This window comes from Oxyura jamaicensis, chromosome 2 (genome assembly GCF_011077185.1).
Source record: "Oxyura jamaicensis isolate SHBP4307 breed ruddy duck chromosome 2, BPBGC_Ojam_1.0, whole genome shotgun sequence".
Classification (NCBI taxonomy): Eukaryota; Metazoa; Chordata; class Aves; order Anseriformes; family Anatidae; genus Oxyura; species Oxyura jamaicensis.
Genome location: NC_048894.1, coordinates 147168153 through 147188022, shown reverse-complemented (window position 1 = coordinate 147188022; position 19870 = coordinate 147168153). Strand labels below are relative to the sequence as shown.

Here is a 19870-nt window from a genome sequence, read left to right as displayed (position 1 = left end):
AATTGCAGAGTGAGGACCTGATCAAAACTGCTATGGTAGCAAAGGGATTACTGTGGTAATTTCTGGTGCTGGAATTGTCTGAATTAGCTGTTGATGTAGCCTGAGCCAGAGAGAATCACGGATGTATTAATGATCCATACCTGTATAGTGCCTTTATCTCACAGTTTCCAAAAGGTAGAAAAAAGTATGAGTTTAGCTCCTGCTTAATTTTGAGATTAAAATCCTTAAGATACATTAGTGAGTATACACAGAAGAGTTAAAACCATTCCCATACATTAGTGAGTATACATAGAAGAGTTAAAACTATTCCAAGTGCCACAAGAATGGCACTCTTTCTGCTCAAAAAAAGGGCTGAGATATATGTCATTGGCGAGGAAGAGGATTTCTGGGCCTCAAAACTCACAGCAATCTTACAGGTGTCATAAAACTCTAAATGAGTATTTCCAAGCCTCTTTCCTAAGTAGTGGTTGCTTAATGGACAGAGAAAAAACAGCTCTGTTGGGCATTCCTACGGTCATCAGGAAAAAGAAAAAGGTCATGTATTGTGTTATGGATGTGATTTTTAAAACCAAGGTTGTGATTAGCTCTTTTCTTTTGTCTCTTCAGGAAGAAGAAATATCAATGCTGGGAGAAATAACCCATTTGCAAACCATATCAGATGACCTGAAAAGCCTCACCATGGATCCACACAAATTGCCATCTTCAAGTGAACAGGTTAGCCTGGAAAATGTTTTTATTTTTAGCTTGTAACTTTTTTTATGTATTATGAGAAACATTGACTACTAGCATTTAGCAGCTTAATGTTACATTCTGTAGATGCTTCACTTCAGCAAGGTGTCATTTTAAACGTAAGGAATTAAAAAAAAAAAAAAAAAAACAGATTTTGAAGTACCAGCCAAGTGCTCCTAAGCTATTCAGTGAGACCAGTGTAAAGTGGTAGCTGCAACGCTTTGAAGTATATAAGTGAAAATGCCCAGCTTCTGTTGAGAGTATTTGAATGGGTTTCACCTCCTCACCCTATACTTAACCATCCCTGTCTTTATGTGGTTACAAGATTGCTGGGATTTGGTATCTTGATGGAGTCTAACATTTTAACATTTTTCCATGCTATTCCTAAAATGCATAAGAAAATGTATATCCCTAAATGACTCCAAAAAGGACCTATGACTTCAGCTCTGCTGTGTGAACTCAGTTTTCTTGCTATACCTTAAAACCCTTATCGCTGACCTAGAAGTATAAAGGAGGGAAGCTCTACTGTGGGTAAATATTGGACCTGCAATATTTTTCTAATGTGAGTTTTTAAATGCTATAGCTACTGTAGTTTTTAAGAGAGAAAAAAACAAACAACAACAAAAAAAAAAACACAACCTACAATATGGATAAAATAAATCTCCAGTTTACTTTTTAAAGATTTTTCCATTCAAATATGAGCTTTCCTTCTGTGACAGCAGTCCTAGTATTAAAGTATGGTAATTTCAGGAAACCCAGAGATGGAGCTGCCTCTCCTCTGTGAGATCTGTAATATGCACAGCCAATTGGTATGGAAAGTTTGCAGTGGAGACAAATGTTGTATGACAAGCAAACGGTTTCTGCTAATGGGAGAAAAACAATTCCATGTCCCTGATGCTATTGATTGTCTTTCATCAGGTAATTTTAGATTTGAAAGGTTCTGATTACAGCTGGTCTTATCAGACTCCTCCATCCTCTCCCAGTACCACCATGTCCAGAAAATCTAGCGTTTGCAGGTAAGTAGACTGGTAATGTTTAATTTTAACCTGTATGGGGGCAAAGAGAGTTCAGACTGTGATATGGATTTGTATACATACTTAAATCTTAAATAACAACTCTTAATGAAATCAGTCCCTCATGCTCTTTATCCATGTGCGTGTGTGACTGGGAATACTAAAAAGGATGGGCATGACTGAACAACTTCTGACCTCAAGACAACTTGACGATGCTTTTGATTCAATTCACTTGAATCCATTTCAGATCAAAGAGCAGACTGTACTGATCTAAGCTCTGAGATTGTTCGTTCATAATTTCCTCTTCTGTTTTTCATATGATGACTTTTTAGATTATTCTAAGTAGCTGTTACTAATCAGTAAGTTAAACTGTTTGAAAAGGAAAAATCATCCTTGGCAATTACCCTATCAGTCTGGTAGATGGGAATGCTTTTTGATACAAGTTTTTCTGACTGTTTAATGCTGTCTAATGCTGTCCTAAAATATGTTGAAACACTGGATTCTGTCTATGCTTTCTCCATAAAAACTGTTTTTTTCTAATAAAACAGTTTATTAGCATGTTGCCCCTGTACCTGGTGTCTACATTTACTCTTTCCTTTTACTGAAAAGGAAAATAACCTACTGTGTATTCTGCTCTAACACCTTCATAGTTGCTCTCAAATGATTTTTCAGTTTGCTTTATGAATAATGGGCTACAGGTTCCCTGTGTATGAGCGAAGTTACCTCTAGCATGTCAGAGCAAGCGAACATGATGTTATGTATCTACTTGTCTCTGCATGCAGATATATATAAAAAAACAACAACAGTACTTTTATATATATATGTGAAAACGTGCATACGTAGAGCAATGGGCACAGGCTTAAAGATGCAATATCCTGAAGCTGCAAAAGAAAATGGCTAAAAACAATCGATAATCTGGTCCTAATCAACCTAATGTCATGTGGTAAAACCAGTATGGGCACCATTGTGTATGGGTAAAATAAGGCAGAGCTCCCCTTCTGCGGCTGCAGGCTGGCTTGTCTATCTTGTGTGTACATGAAATCTGTGAACAAGAGGCGCTGTCCTAGCCCACGTACCTTTCAGAGCCATCCCGATAGCTAGTCAGAGGACTCCTGCCAGTGAAATAGGAACCCGCCTTCAGACTGATGCACCCTACTAGTCCTGCTTAGCCACCTCAGCAGGAGATTTTAACAGCTCCCACATGGTGGCTGGCATGTCATTGCTGCATCGATACTGGACATCAATAATTAATCTCTTTGGTTGAAATATTTTAAATGCATGTTACTTTGAAGTTTTAATTTTCTGGTCGTCTTTCTTACTAACTAAAGCTACATAACCAGAGATGGGACTTCAATGAATATGTGTCATCACGTGTTTTTTTTTTCCTGGTAGAAAGTGTTCGTGTGAGCAAAACCTGTCCTAGGCACTTTGAAGTATGGGGCTGTGGTAGTGCTTTCAGAAATCTTACACGCTGGCCTGCTGATTGAACCAAACTGCATTCCAAGATGCAGACTTTTAGATGGACCATGATGCCTTCAGACCTTCTGCTAGAGATCCTGTTGAAAATTTGGTCCTTGGTGCAGTAGGAGAGAGCTGTCAGCAAACATTTCTTGCACATGTTTTGTAAAGGCTGGAGAGGGCATGTAACAAATCCCTTCGTCCGTAACCTAACTTGGACTGCGAGTGGTTAGAGAATATGATAATTTCAGTGAAATTTGAGATAAAATGCCATTTTCTCTGGTCACAAGGGATACTGCAGCTGCTTGCAGTTCTTTACTGATATATATGTGCATATATATATATATAAATTTATTTTGTCAACATTTTTTCTTTTCCGGTTTATGCTGCCTGTTGCTAGAGACATGTGGAATGTTAATTGTACTGTATATGGGTCTCTCCCCACCCCGCCCTTGTGTCTTTTCCTCTCCCCTTTCCTTTCTTTGTTCCTTTTGTCTCTCACAGCAGTCTGAACAGCGTTAACAGTAGTGATTCCCGGTCCAGTGGCTCGCACTCGCACTCACCTAGTTCACACTATCGCTATCGCAGCTCCAATCTGCCTCAGCAGGCACCCATGAGGCTGTCCAGTGTGTCCTCCCATGATTCTGGATTCATGTCCCAGGATGCTTTCCAGTCCAAATCGCCATCCCCTATGCCACCAGAAGCACCTAACCAGGTACGTGCAAGCATGAGAACAAAAACCTGAGCGTGAGCTGGACTCTCTAACTTGGCTCACCTTTCACAAAAGCCTGTGATGTGATTTTGGGGTACCTTGGAGTCAGATTAAGTGCTGAGGGTCAGGTTTATCTCGCTGCACTTCATCCATCTAAAAGTTGGGCCTCTGGTTGGAGAGATTTGTGCTGCTTTTGCAGTTAGCACTGAAGAGAGGGATGAGTTGCTTTCAGGGACTTTGATTTTTGCTCTGGCCCTGGAGGGAACCTGGACGCCCAATGTTCAGATGGGTACAGAGGAGAAAAGAGTAAGAAATCCCACCCTGCTAGAAGGAGTAACTATTCACTTTACCCACTAAAGTTACCAGTTAATATACTAGACAGATTGCAAGTTGATAATGTTGGATGGCTGATTATTGTTTAATGGACAAAAATCACTGCCAGAACAGCCTTCTGACAGCCTTGGTATTCATACTGGTGGCTTTGACAACAGGGATACTAGTGTCCCACCAGATGGACCCCTACAAAAGGCCAGGAATGCTCAGAATACCATTAACAACATCGTATGAGATTGGTTTTGCCATTTTTGATGACATCCCTTTCTGTGGATAGGCTTCCTCTTCTTAACTTTCAGCTGAGCACCTTGCAGAAATCAGGTTTCTGCATCAAAACGAGTGGTATTTTTAATTCTTTATGGAACTCATAAGAAATATGAGATTTTCCTTTAGTTTAATAAACGTAGTTGTACTCCTTTTCATGTAATGGGGAGTAGATGGTCATGTAGCCAATAATGAATTTAATCCCCACAGTCAGCAAACAGCTGATAAGTTCAATATTAGCTGTCACCAAGTGCCACCTGCATACTTAAGCTACTTTTAGACCACCTTGGACAGTGCACAGACCCTTACTGCCTGCAGAACATTTAGTAAGTAGCACTCACAGTGAAATTTTTAGAGTATCATTGAAAACAGCACTGGTTCATTTAAGCTTGGAACATATTCTCAAGGGAAGCTCAGTATTTTTTTAAAATATGTTTACCTCTTTCATTTTAATAGAAATGCTTTGTTGTCAAACGAGCACATCTTCTACACTGTCCCCAGTCTGGACACATCAGCATTATCTTTTTAGATGACAACCTGAAGAACTTTGTGCACACTAATAAAATGAATGTTTTATTTAGATTGGCTATGGCTAACCTAAGTGACAAAAATAAATGAGCAATAATAAAGTAAACTGGAATAGTAACAAGGTAAGGATGTTGACTTTTAAGATACATACATTGGTTATACATTCTAGCATCATCTGTGGTTTTCATAGTAACCACTGCACCTGCATAAAAGGGTGGTAATCTACGTGATGGTGCTATGTTTGCAGATGAGGATGTAACTTTGCAATTGCCCCTACCATGGAAAAAACCCAACACCTCTCTTTGCAAGTTCCCCTCTTAACCAGGGGAGAGAACTTAGGCCGGTATCAGGTGGCAGAACATCCTGAAAGTCGATGGAGTCACGCTGATCTACACCAGCTAAGTTCACATACTTTCACTTCATTTTAGAAACTATCCATAAAGTTGCAAACCGATCCAAGCATCACTTGAGCTATTCATGAGCTGTAGAAGGCTGCAGCAGTGTGGCGTTGACTTGACAAGTGTAGTGTGTTGGTATAACAAATAGGTATGTGCTCTGTATGTCTCCAGTTCTGTATACCTTTACGCAGAGGAAAAGGTAACAGATCATTGCCTGGCCGCTTCATCTTTGCTTAAGTGTCTTGCTTTGTATGTTCAGCACTAAGTAAAATATGTGTGTGTCGTGCTGACGGATAACCGTGATCGTGGGCTTACTGAGAAGCTGTTCAATCTACAGCGTTATTTCATGTTGTGTGTCTCTAACCAACCGACCGACAGGTCTTCCTTTCGGCACTGTGCTTTTGAGGCTGGGCGGTGGGAGGGAGGAGCAGTGGCAGTGGCTGCTGACTGTTTCTAAAACACTGATGTCATTGTTTGCAGCAGTGACACTGAGAAAGCAGAAAAGCAAGCTCTGGAATCAACAAAGGAAATTAAAAGCTATGTATCTTGCGCAGGTGGACACTTGGCTGATGTTTGCTGGCTACATGCTGTGGCATCTGCCAGCAGCAGTAGTTTTTAAGGCAGCAGAGCCGATTTTCTTTTCATAATGGATTTTAAAAGAAAGTAGAGGAGATCTGCATAAAATTCCCAAGTTATGGGAATTACACTATAAAAGCTACGTGAAGTTTTTATGCTCTCACCTGCATTTTTGACAAGAAAGTGTCACTGAAAATTAATTTGATTTTATGCAAAATCACAGATGGGGGTAAGATTTTGAAGAAGAAATAAGTAGAGATTTAAACAAGATACAGACTGTACCAAAGGAGAGATGACTGGCAAAATGAAGACTGCTTTTTGGACTATAGTTGATGAGTAGTCTTCACAGTTATCACGCTCTGCGTAGAAGGCAGAAAAAAGAGCTATTATAAAGCCAGGCTCTGCCCTTAGACTGGTTCAGTGGGATCTATTTTCTGCAGCATTACTGTTAAGGTCACTGGGAGGAAAAGTGTTAGCCTCTAAGAGATAGCTGTACATTTGGAAAGTGCCCTGTAAAATATTTTAATCTTAATTAAGCAAGTGCGGTTGGGTGAAAAGCATCGCAGATCTCTTTCTGGAGCTGAGTAGTTTCTGTAAATGCCTGATTTGAGGTCAGCCTTGGTCAGCATTGCCCTTGGCGTGTGCTGGAACCACGCAAAGCCCTGGGCAGCCCCAGCCCTAGGGAGCGTAGAGTAGCTCTTAGATGAACATCTGACATGGTTGGTGCTGCTAACCCTGCACGTAGCCCCGTGTAGTAGGCACACTGGGGCCTGGGAGTATCTGCGATGAAGTGGTGTGGTAATAGTAGCTACTTCTGTGTTAGGGGATGACAGTAGAAGGATCCACTGGACCTGGAGTGAACGTGCGTGGTGATCTTCGTAATGTGGAAGTGACCATGGAGTTGGATTGTAGAGGCTGCTTGTGACTTGGTGGGGGTGAAAGCAAGGCGGGATAAAGAAGCAGATAAAGAAGAGGGGAAAAATCACAGCAAATTCTTCAGGTGTTGTCAGACAGCAGAGGACTAAGTCCTTCTTATTTTAATATTCTGGAAATCACTTAAACAATAAAGCAGAAGGAAACTAGATGTGAACTTACAGATTTGGAAGCTAAAAAGGTTCTGCTTTTGAGGAGATGGCATTGCTTGAAAAAGCTTGATGTTAGAATAGGGGAAATAGAGTCAGAACTATTCAGCTGTTCATGTAAATTAAGAAATGCTTCTAAATGAAACCCTTAAAAAAAGAAAAGGAAAAGAAATGCATCTGTCAATTACCACGAGGCTCTTGTTTCTCCTAAACTTACTTTTTAACTTACGTTTCCCAGGGGTTTGTCCCTGACTATATGAATAGAGACACGTTTCTGAAGTGAGACAGATCAAGGTGACCTGAAGTCTCTGTCCTAAGCCTTTTGAAAAGCAAATGATGTGTCTTCTGACTGCAGAGAGACATTGGACCAAGCTCTTCATTAGGATTTGATCTCCTGGGAAAATCTTGCCCAGAAAGCTCTGCTAGTGTATGAAGAAGGGAAGGGGTTAAGAAAGCAATAGTGTGTTTGAATGGAGAATGAGAATATAGCAAAGGATGCAGGTAATCCAAGATAGCTGCAGTCCTTTTGTAGGTTAGCGGGACAGCAGATGGAAACTGTAATCATACTGTCCAGTAGCTCAAAATGCAGCTAGTGGGGGGTTGGTGGTGGTGGGTTTTTTTGTTTGTTTGTTTTTAATATATGCTTGTTGGAATTCATACATAGCACACCAACAGCAGGACACTGTCCAAGAACCAGCCATGGAACAATGTCCAAGAAACCAGATACCATGCTGCACACATGTAATGTACATCTGACAAACTGGTTGTTACTGTGCAGGGCGCATTTCTAGCTTTGTGCTGATATTGTTAACTTCAAGGTTTTTCTCAGAAGAGACAGTTTGAGAGGTGAGCAGAACCACCATTATCACAACTGTGGAAAAAAAATAACCACCTGGGGTTAAAGTAGCTAAAATGAAAGAACTAATTAAAAAAAATACATCCAAATTAAGCAATCATTTTAAAAAGGAATCAACAACAACAACAAAAAAGCCAAATTTCTGACTCCAGGGGATCTGGAGTAGAAATTGCTCAGCCTGGTGTTTGTCTGTGTGTGCACTCCTGGGGGCACACGTTTCCAGGTGGGCGGGCATCTAGAGCAAGCACTCAAGCTTGAAGCCTTTTTGCCTGAGCAGTAGCTGTGCAGTTTCAGTTTTCAGCCACTCATGTACTTTCTGCTAAGAAATGAAGGGTGGTCTGTGCTTCCCACACCCCGCTCCTCCCAGCCATTCAAGATTGTTTGCAGTCCGATCCAGGCAGTCTTTTCTTGTCTTCTCTTGTCTTCTTTACACTTCTCCTTCAGACCTCAGTATTCTTCTATCTCCATCATTTTCTCACTGTCTTAATCCTTTTTTAGCAAGACCTGAGGCACCCTTCCCGTGTCATGCGAATTTCTCAAGACACGAGACCTGTTTCCTACCACCATGTCTTACATTTCCTTCAGCTACCACGATGTTTTCTGCAGGGTATCTTGGCTCAGTCCTTTGCCTAACTCGGCCTGTTGAAAATGGCCATGCCGAGTTTGATGCGAGTCCTTCTTCCATCTTTCTTTCACATCGTAGCCACTTTATTGCAAAAATAAATTTGCCATTCTTAGTCTTTTTCCCTATACATCACATAAATGGAACAAATCTTTGCATCTTCAGAAGCTGTATTTTTGGCCTTATTCCATCTACTGGCTACATGCAGCTCTACTGCTAATAAACCCTTAATGAACATAAAATTGATTCTTGATAGAATCTAGATAGAAACTCTTGAAGCTTCTGGCTTGTAAACAAGAATAGTCTATTGAGTGTGAACTCCAGATTCTCAGTTGTCATCAGTGGCACATCTGGAGAAACCAAGGTGGCGTAACATGGTCCTCGGAACTCGGATCCTTCCTTGTCTGTCCTGTCATGGGCAGAGTACTCGGACCCAAGAGGGTCTTTCAGTGGTTCTTTTCGGTAATAAACATGAGGTCTCAGAAAGCATTTTCTGAAATTACATTCCTCTTTATTTTTTCCTAACCCAAGTAAAACGTTACTGGGATTCTCATGGTAAGTGTTCTCAAAGTTTCTTATGCTGAGCAACCTAGAAGAGGCCAAACTTGGACATTTATTGTAAAAAATGATTTTACAAATAGAAAAAATAGGCTTATGTGCATTTAGTGCACTGTAGTTCTGTCTGACAGCCGTCACCTGCAGCTGATGTTTGTCAGTATTCTTATTTTCAGAGATTTCTCCTGTAAAAGGAGTTGCTTTAAATCAAGAATGTGACAAGTTACACAAAGCATCAAGCCACTGCATCACTGTATCCCACAGAATACTTGTCATTTTTCTCCTTAAGAGCTACATATCATCTGTTGTAGCTTTCTGATCTTCTGTTGCTCTCACCCCTTTGAGATGAACTCGAGATGAACTTGAGATGAACTCGAGATACTGCCCTCTGAGTACAAACTTACAAGTACCCTCACCACATTTGCCAGGTCACATGCAGATCTGGTCTGATGCCAGCCTAAGATGGGATGTGCATTATTTCTATAGAATAATCCAGTGTGGTTTTTTGTCTTTTTTTCTTCTTCTCAGGTTTTTTTTTTTTGTTTTTAACAGCCTTTGCAGAGTTTACATCACTTACTTAAACTTGCAGTTTACAAATAATTTCAGGATGCTGATCTTGTAAATGGCTCTTGGGAGATCAACATCTCCTCTTACACAGGCAATTAGCTGTACATTACTTACATGTAGTTTCTTGTGAGCAGTGAGACAACTTCTGGGTGTTAGCAGTAATTATTACTCTTCTGTGTCTCTTATCATGCTATAATCTTATTGCAGACTCAACCCAAGATCTCACCTAAGGTTAGCTGGTGAAATTGTATTCTAGATGAGATTTCCTTCTGTCTTCAAAATTTCATTCTTTGAAAACTGAGGCCTTGCTACACAAACTTGTGTGCAAGAGGGCATTTCTGGAAATCCCAGCCATTCCCTCTGCTCTCCTAAGATGAAGTGACTGTGATATCCTTAGATAGACTTGCTTCACAGGTCCTGGGCTACAAAAGGATGAATGATTCTTGCTGATGTTGAATTTCCTGACAGTGAACAGAGCTCAGCACTGTCCTGACATCTTTGCTGTCAGTGTTCTTCCCCATTTCAAAGCCCGTGCTTGGCCCTGACCCCCCCCTGAGGGTGATGCTGCTGTCGATGGGGAGATGTGCAGTAGCGTTGCAGCTGGTAAAATGGTCCACGTGGTTATTCTCCTTGGAGTCAGGCCTGTCTGTAGGTGAATTGGATGCTCCTGTAGAGGTCTTAGAGCAGTGAGTGTACATAAAGGGCATGCACTGAAAAGCAGAAGAGAAGTTCCTTGGTAGGAGCCAGGTGTTCGAGCTGCTAGTTGGACGTTCAGTGTCCTGCATTTTCCTCCCCTCTCCATCCAAGTCCCTGATATTTTCTCCGCTGCTCAGAGGAGGTGGCTGGCAAGCACATGCCACCACTTACGCCCTCAGCAGAGTACATGCACCTTCGTGGTGACTGCTGGGCAGAAAGGTTTGGGTCAGTGCTTTGGGTGTATGCATACCCCCGCAGAGGCACATGCATACAGCCTTTGGAAACCTCCAGCTCTGGTAAGTATCGCTTCTTTCTCTGTTCCATAATATTTGAACTCGGATGAGCTTCTCACAAGTGCTGTTGCAGGTCAGGATACCCGAGAACTTGTGAATGTAAGTGACATTTGCTGCTCTGTGTTTTAAACCTAAACTCTATGTCTTTGAAATACCGATGATCTGCTTTTCTGTACGAATCAGTTGTCTTGGTGCATTGCATGTTTGGACCTCAGGTCCCCTCAGCTTCCTGCTCTGAGACAGCTAACTGAATTGAGCCGCTGGGATTGCGATGAGGAGCTGAGGTCGATCCCTCGCTTCCCTCATTCTCAAGCAGCGTGGCAAGTTCTCGCACTAAGCAATTGCCTTGTTTCGTTGTAGATTTCCTGAACGTTAGCGATGGTTTTGAGCAGTTTCTAATTGTTTTTAAAACCCTAACCCTCTGCTTCTCTCATCCTTCCCTTTCTCCTGTGTGTGTCTTTGTGTATGTGCTTTTTGTCTTTTTTTTTTGTCTTTTTTTTTCCTTTTGGTGGCTTGTGTATCCTTTCCCTGCGTTGCGGTGCTGTTTTACGCTGCAGAATTCGTCCAGCTCTGCCTCTTCAGAAGCCTCTGAAACCTGCCAGTCAGTGAGCGAGTGCAGTTCCCCCACCTCAGTCAGCTCAGGCTCCACCATGGGGGCTTGGGCCTCCACAGATAAGGTGAAAAACTTCATCTCAAAGACATACAAACCTACTAGCTTGTTATCCAAACCCAGCAACTTTTGGACAAAAAAAAAAATGTGCATGGGACACAGCCAGGATTCCTCCTGGGGAAGATGAGAATAGGAACTGTTGCACGCTCCCTTAAAGGTGAATCTGAATGAGCCACAGTGACGCTTGCCTTTAAACTTGCTGCTAGAGGGCAGCTACAAATTGGCCAAATTTCTAAGAAATCTCATTGTCCACCTTTATTTACTCAGACCATGGAATGGTGCCGAAACCCAGCCGGGTGCCTGACAAAGAGCATCTTGGCCAGGTTTTACTGTTTGTGGCTTCCCTCTCTCCCGTGAGGTAGCATGCATCACACCAAGCAATTGGAGTTATTTCTGAACAAAATGAAAAGAAAAACAAAGCACCGTGCCAGAACATGGTTGGAATAAATTCTGGGGGATACCCTCTGAACCAGGGGAGGCAGTGAGAGCAGTGTCCGTTCTCATCTGGTAAATCCTTGCTGTTGGGTTTTTTTCTTTTTTTTTTTTTTCTTCCATGTCATCACACAGCCAGAACATGTCATTTTCCAAGGCTATACGCTTTTCTTCTCTGTCCGGCTACACAGAATAAATGCCACCGATGCCAATGCCTCCAGTATTGGAAATGTTTTGTTTCTATGTCTGCAGACTAAATAAATTGCCAAGGCTTTTCACAGTGTGCCACTTTCATGGACAGAAGGCAAAGCTGCTGAGCCTGGAGACAATGACTGCTAGATTGATGTCTGAAATTTGTTATACCAAATAACAATTTTCAAGCAATCTCACTTCTGAACCAAGCATTGTATCAATTTTCTGTTGTTTATTTGCAGCAAAGCTAAGATTTTCTTTATTTTAAGATGCAGTTTTCTCCCTAGAGCATCAGAGTCGCAGTGTATTTTCATATTCATTCTGTTTATATTAATTTCTCTGTTTTTGTTTGTTTATTTGTTTCGTTTCCAGTTGTCTAATGGGTTTTATCACTGTAGTTTATCAAGTGACCCATCCGTAGCTTCAGTTGGTGCAGGTCCTTTCCCTCATTTCCCGCCTGTCTCCCGCGCGTGGACTCGGGCTCCCTCGGCCCTCCTTCCAGACTACGTTCATTATTACACCATTGGGCCAGGCATGTTACCATCATCTAAGATCCCTAGCTGGAAGGTTTGTGTTCCTTTTGTTGTGGCAGTCCTCACCCCCTCATACCAAGCGTGCGCACGGTGGTTGTTGCTGCTTTCAATCCGTGTAATTACGTGTTGATTTGCTCTGTTCAATATTGCTCTGACCGGGCACTGCATGGTGATAATCCAGCTAAAATCCTGTAGTGAATATTTCTCGATGACCTTGTCTATTCTGACGTTTCAATAAAAGATACTAAAGCTGGTAACACCTAGGTGAGAAGGAGTAGTTTAGTTCTGGAACACAACTGACATTGGGGAAGGCACTCTGGGCTCTATTCAGCGAGAAGAGAGCTTGTTGAGCATCCTCAGAGCTCTCACTTGAGCGGGGAAGAGCAGGCTTGGCGTGCAGCTTGCCTAGAGAAATCACTCATCGAACACCGTGATGTCCTCACCGCAGCTGCTGTCCTTTGCTCTCACCCTGACCACAGGTGGGCATGCCCCTGTACATCTGGCTGGAGAGGTTTAAGAAGTTGCTTGTCACCAGGTGAACCCCGGCAGTGTCTGAGGCTGTCCTAGCTTTATCGGCCACAGACTGAATGCGCTGCCGCAGCCTGTTCTGGTGTCTCAGACCGTGAGATGTTGCCAGCGTGCATCAACTTCTTTCAGTTGCTCCAGCTGGATCTGCAAGGATCTTCCTCTGCACCAAAACGTCTCTGCTCTGTCAGAGCCGTGACTCTCATCCCTGCCAGACAGCTCCCTGGGGAGGCTCTGCCCCTGGAGCCAAGGAGAAGGTCTGTCTGGTGCCCTGAAGCTGCACAAGGCTGATTTGCAGCTGATAGTCGCTGCACAGGTCTTAGGTGCCTGTGGAGGGTTACGTGATACTGCCCATGCACTCTGGGACCTTCTCGTATATGTAAATGGAGGTACCTTGTTACAGACCCCTGAATCTCTCTCTCCAGCCCTGGAGACTGAGGCACGCACACAGTGATCTTGGGGGTTCAGGTCCGCTAGCTGTGGCTGTGCTAGAAGCCCTTTGCCAAAACAGCCAAGCACAGAGCAGAGACACAGCTGTTCAGGCAAAGCAGAGTTCCACGAGGGCTCATAAAATGAAATGCCTGTCTGCACAGGGGCCTTCTGTCACTGCAGCTGGCTTGTGCTTCCCATGCCTTTGACTGAGACGTGCCAGTAAAAATCTAGAGCATGGTCTTTGATCGGAAGGCTGCGGAGAGGCTGCTCAGTAGCCAGCTGTGGCCACTGGTGGCCGTGTGGCCAGTTCTGCCCCACGAGCTGCTGCTTCTGGTTTTAGTTTTAAAGCACACGTTGTGCTAGGACTGGGCCCTTCAGCAGCTGGCAGCTGGGGAGCTGCTGCTTAGCAGTGATGCTGCGTCCCCGCACAGGTCGCTGCTGAGTCCTGCTCGCCGGTACAGCCTGTGGTTTCTGGGCACTCTCGGGACTTTGCTTAATAGAGCCCTGAGTGAGGACAGTCCTCGTGGCCCGAGGAATTCCTGTTCCGAATTTGGCACCAGTAACTCAATGAAGTTAGTCACTCGGCAGGACAGATGGTTCCTATGAACTGAAATTCAGCTAGTAAGGAAACCGAGGGATAACCCAGAGTCACGTCTGATGTGTAAAAAGTCATCAATCTGTTTAAGCCTAATTTTTCAGAACTATAATCACGTGTTAAGAACACATCATATTAGAACTTGGGTACATCTAGCATTACTGATTGGACATCTATGTATATTTTATACCATATGTTTATGTTGTGTGCCAGTGACTTTTGCATTTCAATTTCTGAAAATATAGGCTTTAACACCGCGGAATCTTATTTAGAGAATACTGTAATGTTAAAGTGATAAATATCTTCATAGAGGAATACTCTATGAAGAATACAATTTTTCCATAATTTGTAGGTCGAATAGGAAATGTAGATTCCCTTTAATAAAGGAGATGGGTTTCATGAGTGAAGATTTTTAATACCCTCAAAATTAATTTCTGGCCTTACACAGAAAGGCACCTCAAGTTTGATATATAATCTATCACATTAAAATTGTCCTTTTGCACAGTTAGACTTGTGATTAAAGTACAGTTGCTGATGAAAGCTGTCACTAACGAGCACGTTTCCTTAGGACTGGGCCAAGCCAGGCCCATACGATCAGCCGATGGTGAACACTTTGCAGCGCCGCAAGGAAAAACGCGAGCCAGATCTGAACGGAGGAGCGCAGAGCGGACCGCCTGTGCCACCCGAGGAGGCCCAGAGACCTCGGAGCATGACGGTGTCGACTGCCACGAGGGTGAAGCTCTGATTTTGAACGTGCTGTTTGGTGCAGGGGAAATGAATGGCGTGCCAGCTCCTGCCAGCGTTCATTGGGGTGCTATATCTTGGCACGTGTTTGTCCAACAGGCAGGGCTAGTGTGGTGGTGAGGTGGTCAGTGGAAGTTGCATGGGCTTGAGAGAATAAGGCAACGTGGTATTTGTAGAGCATCTGTGTTTGTAGAGCAGTGGCTTCCCAAGAAGCACCTGTTTCTAAGCCCAGGTGAATGGTTGGGCACTATCCTGTTGGATATATTGTACTGGTGATAAGCTCTGCTTGGGAGAAGGGACAGCGAAAAGCTGGTGAAGACTGACCAAGTAACGTGTCTCCTTTCTGTGCATAACAGCAGGGTGAGGAGATGGAGTCCTGCGAGGAGCTGGCGCTCGCTCTGACAAGAGGTCTGCAGCTTGACACCCAGAGGAGCAGCCGTGATTCCTTGCAGTGCTCCAGTGGTTACAGCACCCAGACGACAACTCCGTGCTGTTCAGAGGACACGATCCCATCTCAAGGTACCCAGTACTGAACCAATGTGCCCTCCACGAGCTGTTCTCTTTGCGAGTCTTTTCAGCCTGGCCATCGTACACTCACAACCCAGCACCGAGGAGCTGTATTCCAGCAGCTATCACTGGCATTGTAGTCAGCAAAGGGGTGAACATTCCTCGTGGGGGGAGAGGATGAGGGAGCTGGGACTGGTCAGCCTGGAGAAAAGAAGGCTCAGGGGCAATCCGATCGATACGTATAAAATGTGAAGGGTGTCAAAAGTATGGGGCCAGATGCTTCTCACTGGTGCCCAGTGATAGGATGAGAGGCAACAGGCACATGCTGCAGCACAGGAGGTTCTGTCTGAACATGAGGAAAACCTTCTTTACCATGAGGGTGACAGAGCACTGGAGCAGGTTGCCCAGAGAGGTTGTGGAGTGCCCTTCCCCAGAGATACTTACCAGACACGTTTGGATGCGCTCCTGGGTAATGTTTGCCAGGGGACCCTGCCTGAGAGGGGAGGTTGGGCTTGGTGATCTCCATGTTTTCTTGTTCGTTACTAGAATGAGTTTTAGCTTAAGTATGCTACCAAGGTACAGTTTTAAAGAAGGTGCTGGATTTAAATTAATGAGTTAGGTGGAATGATGCTAGTACCACATCACACACTTCTTGTGGTAGTAGTATCCTTTCCGAGCTATTGTCTAGCAGAATTGCACTCTCACGAGCTTTGCTTTCTCGTTCCATCGGTGCTCTCATTCTGTTCTGTTTCCTTTTGTGATCTTTTATTTCCTACACAAACAGAAATTGTTGTAGCTGGAAAAAGAATTTGTTGGAGACCTTAACTTGGGCATACCTGGGAAGTTGCACCAAGGTATTGGGTTTTGTGCCATTTCAGACCTCGCAGGAAGCTGAGAGGGGCTGAGTTTGCTGCTTACAGTGCAGCAAGGATGTTGTTTGCTCAGCTGAGATCAGCTGAGCTGTGCGATCACAAGAGGCAGCAGGGCTTGCAGAAGGCCTAGCTTGGCTCAGCATTTACTTGGAAAGGAAGGAACCTGGTGCAATTATTGAAGCTTAGGCTGAGTTTTCAGAGCTGACGGCTGGGATTTACTTTGTTGGCAAAATAATCAAATTTGCTGCTGAAATCACTGGTACACTGTCCCCTGAGCCCCACGCTGCCTGTTATAAAGTACACTTCTTAGTCACTGGCTGTTTGAAGTATTTGTATCTACAAGTGGTAACAGATGGCTTGTAGGATGCCAGTTTTAGTATCTTAATGTTGGCAACAAACACTGAGTCTTCGTTACTTAATTAGTTCTTTTTAGAGAAGGCACCGAATGTGTACCCTGCTCATTCCCTTTCCTGAGAGACGTGAGCACTCTGCAGGTGTAGGGTTGGTCTGCTGTAGTGCCTGGCCTCAGCCACACAGCACGACAATCTTGGTCACCACGCTTCAGACTTCATTCCGCCTAGAGGTGAAACCTCTCCTAATTGCTACTGACCTCCAGGCCTTTTCGGTTATATGTGCATTCACGTGCTTTAGCCTTAATGACGTGACTCAGCCGTCTTCTCCAGTTTGTTCCTAACTGTGTCGTTTGGCATCAGTTTCAGATTATGATTATTTCTCTGTGAGTGGTGACCAGGAGGCAGAACAACAAGAGTTTGACAAATCTTCCACCATCCCACGAAACAGCGACATTAGTCAGTCGTATCGCAGAATGTTTCAGACCAAGCGTCCTGCTTCCACTGCAGGTCTGCCAACCACGCTCGGACCGGTCATAGTCACCCCCGGCGTCGCCACCATCCGACGGACGCCCTCCACCAAGCCTTCGGTCAGACGCGGCACCATAGGGGCAGGTCCGATTCCCATCAAGACGCCGGTGATTCCCGTCAAAACACCGACGGTCCCCGATATCCCCGGGGGGCTGCCCGGCGCCCTCGCCGGGACCGAAGAATGTCCCGAGCAAAGCCTCGAGTCTCCAGCGGCGGGAGACGGCGGGCAAAGCGTCGCCAGCATGCCCTCATCCTCGTGGAGCGGACAGGCATCTGTCAACCCTCCACCGTCGAGCCAGAAACTGAGTGCTGCCGACGAGCAGAGGCAAGCGGTTCCGGAGAGCGAGGGGGAAGAAAGCGACCGGGATGGCGTCAGTGCCCTGGCGCCCGCCGGCCAGCTGGAGCTCGATCCCGGGGACCTCAGCCCCGGGGATGTCCCGCAAGGTGAAGATATGCTGAACGCCATTCGGCGTGGCGTCAAACTGAAGAAGACGACCACGAATGATCGCTCAGCACCTCGTATTTCCTAGGAGCGAACAAGCTGCCAGAGTACTAGCCGCCGAGAAGGAACTGTGAGGAATCTAATTTGTCTCTATCCATTCCAATCTGTAATCAATGAATTTTTTAAGATACTCGGTAACAGACAGTCTGAAAGTACTCTAAAACAAGGTGAAAGAGCGTAGTAAGGCATAATCTTCACTGGTGTTTTAATTTGTAAATATCAATGATTTTGGTTCTGCATTTTTTTGATCTAAGTTACACTTTTAATTTTTTCTGAAGGTGCCAAATCCCATTTACCTTTTTTATAACTCTTTGTAAAGTTTTAAATCATAGGAGAAAAAAAAAATGTCGAGTAGTTAACTTCAGCAAAGGGATTTAATGAAAATTTGGCTTTTTTGCAAGCTTTTGTAGAGCGCCTTGTAATAGTGAGGTTGAAAAAAAAAACAACAATGGGACTTATTTTAAAGTTGAAGTCAAGCAGTAAGGAATAGATCCTCATTTAAGTGTTAAAAAAAAAAAAAAAGTTCGAAAAGCAGGAATGAAAATTGACAATAAAAGCAATATATAATGCAAGGAAGAAACCTGCAGTTGGTAGAGTATCTGGGGGTAGTGGGGGGAGGGAGATGCCATCAAAATAGCAGATGCTGTTGCACAAAAGTAGCCTAGTAGGAGTAATTACTAGTAGCTTCATGGTAAATGCATCAGAATAAGCCATATTGGATTGCAGTGTTTTGTTTCTGTAGGGTGTTTTAAAGACTGGGTTTTTTCCACATTTCTTTTTGACTGCACAGCAACAACTCTCAGTCACATGCATGCAGCCTTAACTGTGTAGGCTTGGTTCTTCCACCTTCACCTTCTGTTCCACTCATCCTTTCACGGAATACAAACAAGGACGACAGGCTTAAGGCAGTTATCAATGTGAAAACATTTTTAAAATGCAAGCAGGGAGTTCTTAGCTATTATCAAAATGCCTTTTTCTGACCGTGCCCAGCAGGCTGGGCACCTTGGAAAGCCCAAATATTTTGAGAAAACACTTCCCAATTTGACAGGTGTAACCAGCTTGTGATCTAATAAACTGCGAATGTTTCTTTCCAATACAGGGGCTTGTTTTTCTTAACTTCTTTTAAATGGCAGTTGATTGGCTTTTCTTAACTACCGAAAATAACGGGGCAGCGGGTGGGGGGTGGGGAGATTATACAGTTTTTTATTTGGTAATACTGGGAGTCTGACCACTCTCTCCTCTTTTTTTGTACTTTAAGTCACATTTTTTGGAACGTTATTGATAGAATTATTAAGAGTTGGATTTTTTCCTTAAAGTAAAAGTAAGTTATTGCTGCAATACCCGTTCTCTAAAGCTGATAGAAATGTGCAGACCCCCGGGCGCCACCGGTGCTCTGATCGGACAGTCCGGAAGGACGCGGTCTGCCCACCCGCGGCAGACCCGCTCGTGGGTGGATACCAGACCCGTGCCTCTGGGATTGTGAAAAATGCACCAAATAACACGTACAAGGGGCCAGTTTCCACCAAATACTCTGCAGATTTCTGTTGGCTTTGGACTTACCCACATAACCTTTTATGCTTTAATACATAACGGCATTGGATGTGAAACTTCTAGTAACTGTGTAGTCGCTGTGTTCTATATAACATTTTACACTGCTGTGGTTGCTGACCTTTTTTTTTGTTATGGCTTAAAAGCAAAAAAAAAAAAAAAGAAAAAAAGAAAAAAGGCATGATTCTTAGAAACTATTAAACCTTCCTTTCTTTGAAAAACAAGCTCCTTATTACAGAATATACTAAACAGTAGTGCCTGTGGTGTAGCCCACCAATCTTGATACAGTAGCTGATGCATTGTGCAAATGAGGCTTTGAGATGGTTTTTGCATAAACAAAAACTGCTAGGAGATAATCTCAATAGTTAAAAGTGTTATTTAAACCTTTGAAATAAATGGATGTAACTGTACCGGAGTACAGCTTTTCACTTGTTTAGTTCTTAAACGTTAGTATAATCAGTAAAATTTAATATAAAATGTTGCCAAATTCAATGTAGAAAGAATGTGACAAAACACTTTGGATAGTTCTATTGTTTGTGTTTTTGCATATTGTAAAAGCAGTGTCACAGCTAAAAAAATAAAATGTTTCTAATGGTAAATTATTGTGGTTTAGTTGCTAGTTTGTACTGAGAGTTGACCTCTCCCTGTGCAGTTTTTTGTTCTAAACTGGTATAAATAATTGCTGTAAGTGTGTCTCCCTTCTACATTGTAATGATTGCTTAAGCCTACGTTATAAATAAAGAACTGCTGGAAAA

The 19870-nt window shown here is 43.5% G+C and overlaps 1 protein-coding gene across 17 annotated transcripts in view; it reads left to right on the top strand.

Moving 5' to 3' along the window:
- MTSS1 (MTSS I-BAR domain containing 1) overlaps positions 1 to 19870 on the top strand; it is a 123206-nt gene extending 103336 nt beyond the window's left edge. For 2 of the 17 annotated variants that reach the window (XM_035317883.1, XM_035317880.1), the window contains 8 exons: positions 607 to 714; positions 1648 to 1745; positions 3705 to 3915; positions 11240 to 11359; positions 12349 to 12543; positions 14630 to 14794; positions 15162 to 15324; positions 16898 to 19870. In XM_035317883.1, the coding sequence (XP_035173774.1) occupies positions 607 to 714; positions 1648 to 1745; positions 3705 to 3915; positions 11240 to 11359; positions 12349 to 12543; positions 14630 to 14794; positions 15162 to 15324; positions 16898 to 17595 (1758 nt within the window). In that variant the 3' untranslated portion in view covers positions 17596 to 19870. The remainder of the gene's footprint in view (positions 1 to 606; positions 715 to 1647; positions 1746 to 3704; positions 3916 to 11239; positions 11360 to 12348; positions 12544 to 14629; positions 14795 to 15161; positions 15325 to 16897) is intronic. The other 15 variants (XM_035317893.1, XM_035317890.1, XM_035317886.1 and 12 more) reach the window with 11 other exon arrangements.